Source organism: Sturnus vulgaris, chromosome 13, assembly GCF_052056855.1.
Source record: "Sturnus vulgaris isolate bStuVul1 chromosome 13, bStuVul1.hap1, whole genome shotgun sequence".
Taxonomy (NCBI): Eukaryota; Metazoa; Chordata; class Aves; order Passeriformes; family Sturnidae; genus Sturnus; species Sturnus vulgaris.
The window spans coordinates 2,325,461-2,332,676 of record NC_142255.1 but is presented as its reverse complement, the minus strand read 5'-3'; the positions used below and the strand labels follow the sequence as shown (position 1 = coordinate 2,332,676).

Here is a 7,216-nt window from a genome sequence, read left to right as displayed (position 1 = left end):
GGAAGCTCCGTGCCCTGAGCTGGTTGAAGGGCTGTCGTTCCTTGTCGTTCCCAAGCTCAGGAAGAGCCCAGCTGATCGCGGCTCTTCCCCTCCCTTCCCTTCTCTCCTTTGGTGCCGCTCCGTGATACTGAAGGCTGCGATGCAGCTGGATTAGGGGGAGGTTGAACATGGATATAGGATCAGGAAGGCCAGTTTTGGGTGGCCCTGCTCACACCCTGTGTGTGTTCTCACGGAGCAGCCCTGTGGCATCCCCGCTCCCCAAGTCCCCCAGGATTGTGGACATCAGGTCCATCCTCCTGGCTCGAGCTCCTGATGGCTCTGGTAGTCCTGGATCCCCATGCACGGAGGAGCTGCTGTTCCTCTCCTCCCGCTTCCCTGGGGATGCTGAGCTGCAGTTTTCCGTGCCTTGTTTTACGAGACTGTCTTCTTCCCCGGGCAGGAGCCATGGCTGTGCCAGTGGGGATTGGGTTTTCTGTGGGGAAAGGGGTGTCACTGAAGGCTCAGGAACTTGAGGATCCCCTTAAGGGACCGGCGGGTGCGTTTGGAGCCTTCGCAGGTCTCCAGCTTGTGCCGCTGGAAACCCCCAGTGCCGCGGGGCAGCTCCGTGTCCCGAGCTGGTTGAAGGGCTGTCGCTGCCTGTGGTTCCCGGGCTCAGGAAGAGCGCAGCGCTCAGCCCCTCGCTGATCGCGGCTCTTCCCCTCGCTTCCCTTCTCTCCTTTAGTGCCTGTCCGTGATGCTGAAGGCTGCCATGGGGCTGCTGGAGAGCCTCGGTGCGGTGTCGGCCACCGAAGTGCTGCTGGTGGCCGCGGCGTTTTGCCTGGTGTCGGTGGTGCTGCAGTGGCTGCAGCAGCAGCAGCCCGTGCCCTCGGGGCTGCGGAGGCCGCCGGGCCCGCGGGGTTATCCCGTGCTGGGGAACGTGCTGGAGCTGCGCAAGGACACGCACCTGGCGCTGACGCGGCTGAGCCGGCGCTACGGGGACGTGATGCAGGTGCGCATCGGCACCCGGCCCGTGCTGGTGCTCAGCGGGCTGGACACCATCAGGCAAGCGCTGGTCAAGCAAGGAGAGGACTTCATGGGGCGCCCCGACCTGCACAGCTTCCACTACATCTCCAACGGGCAGAGCCTGGCCTTCAGCCCCGACTCCGGGGAGGTGTGGAAGGCTCGCAGGAAGCTGGCCCAGAGTGCCCTGAAAAGCTTCTCGGTGGCCCCCAGCCCCACTTCATCCTCCAGCTGCCTGCTGGAGGAGCACGTGTCGCAGGAGGCCGAGTACCTGGTCAGCAAATTCCTGCAGCTGATGGAGGAGAAGAAGAGGTTTGAGCCCTACCGGTACCTGGTGGTGTCGGTGGCCAATGTCATCTGTGCCATGTGCTTCGGCAAGCGCTACGAGCACGAGGACCAGGAGCTGCTCAACCTGGTGGACCTGGGCAGCGAATTTGGGGAGGTGGCGGCTGGCGGGCACCCCGCTGACTTCATCCCCGCGCTCCGGTACCTCCCCAGCCGCACCATGGCGGTCTTCAAGGACATCAACAGGCGCTTCAACAACTTCGTGCAGAAAATTGTGCAGGAGCATTACAGGACCTTTGATAAGGTAAGGGCGTGGACGCTCTTGGATGTGGGTGGGGATGCCTGCAAGTGTCCTCCTGCCTCGCCCAGAAAACCCCCTTGGAGTCCTCTGAGCTGCAGTTATCCCTCCTCCCCAACCCGAGCCAGCGCTGTTCGGGGCAGGATTCCCCATCCCTGCGTGTCCTCGGTGTCCCTGAGCCACCGGCTTTTCCCCAGGAGCACATTCGGGACATCACGGACTCGCTGATAGGGCACTGCCAGGAGAAGAGCGGCGGGGAGGACGCGCACGTCCAGCTCTCCGACGAGAAGATCATCCACATCGTCAACGACCTCTTTGGGGCAGGTGGGAACGTTTCTGGGGCCACCACTCCGTCTTTGGTGTAAGAGGAGAAATGAGGGATGCAGGCGACTCTTTAAAATGCTGTTTTATTGTATCCAGATGATACAGCAATGCATGGGTTGTGGGTGGACCCAGCTCACAGCCTTTTCAGCCACAGCTGTGGGCTCGTCTGAAGCTTCTCTAGTTCTGGTTACAGTGCACTCTATACTTTTAATTGTTTTATTTATCTTCAAACATGACAACCAATCAATACCTTTACTATTTCTTATAGCCTATCATAACTATTATCTTTATTATATTCATGTTATTATAGTCTAATCACAAAAAGTTAGTATGTTACAGTTTAAGCTAAAAGTTGTTTTTCAGTTTTCTCACAGTGGAAAATTTTGAAATATTTTATTTTTTTACTTGCAACATGGCATTTTTATTTGCCTGTAGCAATCTTTTTTGCTTAGTAAAAACATCTTTTGTTTAAAGTAAATTTATCCTTTGTCCAGAGTCATAAAAGCCCCTTTCAACTCACATGCTAACATACTGTTGCCCTTCTTAGTTATCCAGTAAGACTGGCTCAGCAATTCTTTTCTTCTATATCAAAACTTGCTATCATTTCTATTCCTTCTTCAGATTCTACATTCAAAGATCTTTCTGTTATACATACATATCTGTGAAACCTTCCTGCCAAATCCTTATTTTTCCAACACTTTGGGACCAATCCCAAAGCTGGAGGCTGGGTGGCCGTGCTGGCCACGTTTGGGTGTGTGGAGCTGCTGTTGGGTGCCCTCCTGAGCAGCGATTCGAGCTTTTTGGTGGCAGCTGATGAGGGAACAAACTCTTCTGGAGTGGTGGAATGTGAAACACTCACTCACCTGTCCTGTTGTGGTACCTCAATGCCTTTTCCACGCCCATCCAGGCTTTGACACTGTGACAACTGGGCTGTCCTGGAGCCTCATGTACGTCGCCTTGTACCCCGATGTGCAGAAGAAGATCCAGGAAGAGCTCGGTGAGTCCGTGAAGCACGTTCCTGGAGGGCCAAAATCCCTTTGGTCAGCTCTGATCCTGACCCTCGTCCTGCTCTCCGCTTCCCCCAGACCGCGTCATCGGGAGGGAGAGGCGGCCACGGCTGTCGGACCGGGGCATGCTGCCCTACACGGAATCCTTCATCCTGGAGATGTTCAGGCACTCCTCCTTCGTGCCCTTCACCATCCCACACAGGTACGGGCTGCCTGAGCTGACACCTCATTCCGGTTTTTTCTTTTTTTAAGAGTGGTTTTCTGGGAGATTTTTAGTCATTTTTTCCCCTGTGAGGGGGAAATATCCCAGCTTGTTGCCCTTCTGGGACTGAATTTTTCGTTTTGAGGGTGGTTTCACCCCACAAACCTTTGCTGGCAGAATGCCCCTGGGTTTGTATTTCTTCCTGCCTTGGGAGGAACCACATCACAACTCGTCTGGAACGAGCTGAGAAATGAAACAGGATTTTTTTTTCTGCTGGAGGAAAGTGTAACCAAGACTGTTAAATCTCCTGGTGTTTCCTAGCCGGTCCTAAGGGCACAAATGGGGCTTTGATGATGAAACCTCCGCAGGACTCGCTGGACTTTGATTTGTCAGGAGCTCTGGGTCTTCTCTAACTTCCCTTTTCACCTTCAGCACGACCAAAGCGACGGTGCTGAACGGCTACTACATCCCCAAGGACACCTGCGTGTTCATCAACCAGTGGCAAGTGAACCACGATGAGTGAGTATTCCAAACTTCCCCCGCCCATCCTGGCTTCTCCTGGCATCCAGATCACGCCAATCCTCGTGCCAAAAAAACGCCGGGATCGTGTACAAAAAGGCAGATAGGACCAAAAATGGTGTGGGTTTAATGCTGAGCCCAGCCTTGGCTCTGCTGGGCATGGAGCTGGTCCAGCTTCATTTGGCCCTCAGTTCGGCAGCTCCCCAGCATCAGGGATTATTAATTTTGTGGAAGCTCAGGCTGCTGGATAATCAGGAATGGGTGAATCCTGTGATCTGAGCTGACAGCTCCGGATGTGCTCAATGGGAAAAGCTCGGCTCCCTTTTTAAGGGAGGAAAATGTGGTGACATCACTCTGTTAAACTCCGTGGGCTCGTGTTGGGATTGCTGAAAATCAGCTCTGGGAATGATGGGGGGACTGGAAACCAGAACTCCATCCTGTCCCTCCGCTGCTTCCCAGCAGAGACATTCCAGCAGGGAGTAAGCTAAGGGGGTTCCCAGATGGGGTATTTGGGATCAAAGCTTGGGATGTTTGTACCCAAACACCCCCAGAGGCCGGGAACCTTCCAATATCCCTCCTGCTCCTGCATGAGTGTGGAATGGGAACGCTGCCCTTAGGGCAGAGAGGATTCCACGTATCCAAGCAGAAATTCCCAGCTGTTAAATCCCACCTGGCACCTCCCAGCAGCCCCACTGGGACAGGTTGGGAAGTTCTGTTGAGAGGATTCAAAAAGGGAAAACCCACGGGTCCCTGCTTGTCCTGTTTGAAGGGCTGCTGGCTGATCCCGGTGCTGAAGCTGCAGGTTCTCTGGCTGCTGGAATTAAATGGATGGAATTAAATCCATTTCCTGTGTCCGCCTGGGCAAACACAGCCCGAGCCTGGGACAGAGGTTTGAGCTGAGCTGATGGAGCCTGACACAGAGCTGGTGATTTAGAGCAGGGACAGAGCTTGCCAAGGGCGGTTTTGGGGGGTGGAGTGGAGCCCTGCAAAGCTCCTCTCTGCAAGGAGAGTTTTTGGTCCCTGACCCCATTGCAGGGGGTCAAAACTGGGCTGGAGCCGGGATATGGGGACACCTCAGAGCCTCTGCCAGTGCCTAAAGGGGCTCCAGGAGAGCTGGAGAGGGACTGGGGACAAGGGATGGAGGGGCTGGACAGAGCTTGGAGCACCCTGGGATGGTGGAAGATGTCCCTGCTCATGGCAGGGGGTGGCACCGGACGAGCTGTCCCCAAAAAACAGGGAGCTAATTCTGTGACCCTCTGACCAAACCACTCAGGAGTGTCCCCTGTGTGTCACAGGAAACTTTGGAAGGATCCCTCAGCCTTCAGGCCCGAGCGGTTCCTGACCCCCACGGGGACAGAAGTGAGCAAGACAGAGAGCGAGAAGGTTCTGTCCTTCGGGCTGGGCAAGCGGCGCTGCCTCGGCGAGGTCATCGGCCGCTGGGAGATCTTCCTCTTCCTCACCACCATGCTGCAGCAGCTGCACTTCAGCCTGAGGCCTGGGGAGCCCGTGGACATCACCCCCCAGTACGGGCTGACCATGAAGTACAAGAAGTGTGAGGCGTTCCAGATCCAGCAGCGTTTTCCCATGAAAAGCTCTCCGTGAGGAAGCAGCGCTGGGAGTCGGACACTCACAGCCGTTTGCTGGAGGCTGGGTTCCTCTCCTGGGAATTTGGGAGGGATTTGTGGGGTTTTTCCCAGCCCCTAGAGCCAGCTCCATCACCCCTTCCCACAGGGATGCTCCCCAGAGAGTGGTGGTGGGGAGGGGGGATGTGCTGGGGTGTCCTCCACCTGCCACCGGGAGCTCCCTCCATCCAAATTTATTTAAATCCTCCTCTCAGAGGAGCCTCATCCCACGGGCTGAAATCTTCTTTTCCAACTTTTTATGCCACTGGGAATGGGTGTTTCCTGTTGCTTTACAAAGGCTCTGGAGGCTGCAGCAGTGCCCACCCCGAGGGGACCCGGCCTGGGTGCACCCACCCACCCGAATTCCTTGAATGTAAATCCATGGAGTGAATTCCTGTGTAGGAATACACCATGGAGTGTTTCTACTGATTTAAAAAAAAAAAAAAATCCACCAGCAGTGCTGCTCTCAAACTGAGATTTTTAATCAATCACACTGAGATTTTTTAATCAATCACAAACTGAGATTTTAATCAATGCCATGGAGCCTCCTGGAAAATCTCAAAGAACTGGGAAAAGGGACAAGGAACAGTAAGACACTCCTGGTTTTCAGACTAACTCTGTATTTGCTGCCTTTTTTTAATATCAGGGTATTTTTTTCTTTATCAAGCAATAGGTTTCTATATCCAGGTTAAGGAGCAAGGGTTTCAGGATTGCAGGAGGTGCCTTGTGCTGCTTTCAGCTTTAGCCATTGGGAAGGTGAAGCCTCATGGCAAATGGAGCAGCAATTCCTGCCTGTTTGTGCCCTTTTGGAATGCAGCCATGTGCTAGAATGAAAACCACACCGTATTTCTAACCTAATAAATACTTCTATGAGCATTTCTCAAGTCTCTTTCTGATCTTATTCCATTGGGAAATGTTTGTTTTTTTTTTTTTTGGTTTTTTTTTTTTTGAGGGAAAAACACCCTACGCCTCTCTATCATCCTGAAAAATCTGAGCTGGTGTGTTGGATCAGGGCTTTTCCTGTGGGAAATGGGTGGGCTGTGAGTCCAGTGGCATTGGGGGAAGTTTTTCGTCCCCAAGGGAGCTGATTCTGTTCCTTCTCGTGTGTAAAGTCTCAGCTGGGATAGGCAGAAAGGTGATGCCAAGCTCTGGATCAGTTCAGGGCTTCACTAAAATCGGGAGAGTAGCTTTCTATCCCTGAAAAAATGGAATCAATAAGTCAAACCCAGCCTTCCGTGAGGCGATGTTTCATCCTCATCTCAGAGCACCATTAAATCCGAAGCTTTGCACAATTTCCCTTAAAAAAAAAAAAAAAAAAGCAAAAAACACTGAATTCCCATGGAAACAACAAAGGACTCTCTGGAAAGTTGGGATCTGTTCATCCCTAAATGTTGTTCCCGTAGGGATCAGCCCTCCAGGGTTCCCAGCCCACACCAGAGCACAGATTTTTGGGTTATTTTGGTGTTGTGGTGTGGAAAGCTGCTCTGGAGCAGAGCAGCCTTGAGATGGGAAGATGACAGAGGGGATGGAGTTGTGACAGAGGCGACAGAGATATGATGGAAATGATGGAAGGGATGGGGTGATGGAGATGATGGAAAGGATGGAGAGGATGAAGGGGTGGAGATAATGGAAGGGATGGAGGGAATGAAGGGATGGAGAGGAGGGAAGGAATGGAGGGATGGAGGGGATAGAGGTCTAACAGAGGTGACAGAAGTAGGATGGAAATGATGGAAGGGATGGAGGGACAGAGGTGACAGGTGTGTGACCCAGGTGTGACCCAGGTGTGCGACACAGGTGTGCGACACAGGTGTGTGACCCAGGTGTGATCTAGGTGTGTGACACAGTTATGTGACCCAGGTGTGCGACCCAGGTGTGCGACCCAGGTGTGTGACTCAGCCGGAGAGCCGCGGCGGCGGGCACTGCGCATGCGCACAGCACGGCTCCCACGCCGTCTCTATGA

At 53.6% G+C, this 7,216-nt stretch overlaps 1 protein-coding gene across 1 annotated transcript; it reads left to right on the top strand.

The window, feature by feature from the left end:
• Positions 1–725: 725 nt before the first annotated feature.
• On the top strand, positions 726–5,428 carry LOC106854967 (cytochrome P450 1A4). The gene is made up of 6 exons (XM_014879224.2): positions 726–1,588; positions 1,780–1,906; positions 2,814–2,903; positions 2,992–3,115; positions 3,548–3,634; positions 4,930–5,428. The coding sequence occupies exons 1-6, from the start codon at positions 734–736 to the stop codon at positions 5,234–5,236; spliced, it is 1,590 nt and encodes a 529-aa protein (XP_014734710.2). The 5' UTR covers positions 726–733; the 3' UTR covers positions 5,237–5,428.
• The last annotated feature ends 1,788 nt before the right edge of the window (positions 5,429–7,216 follow it).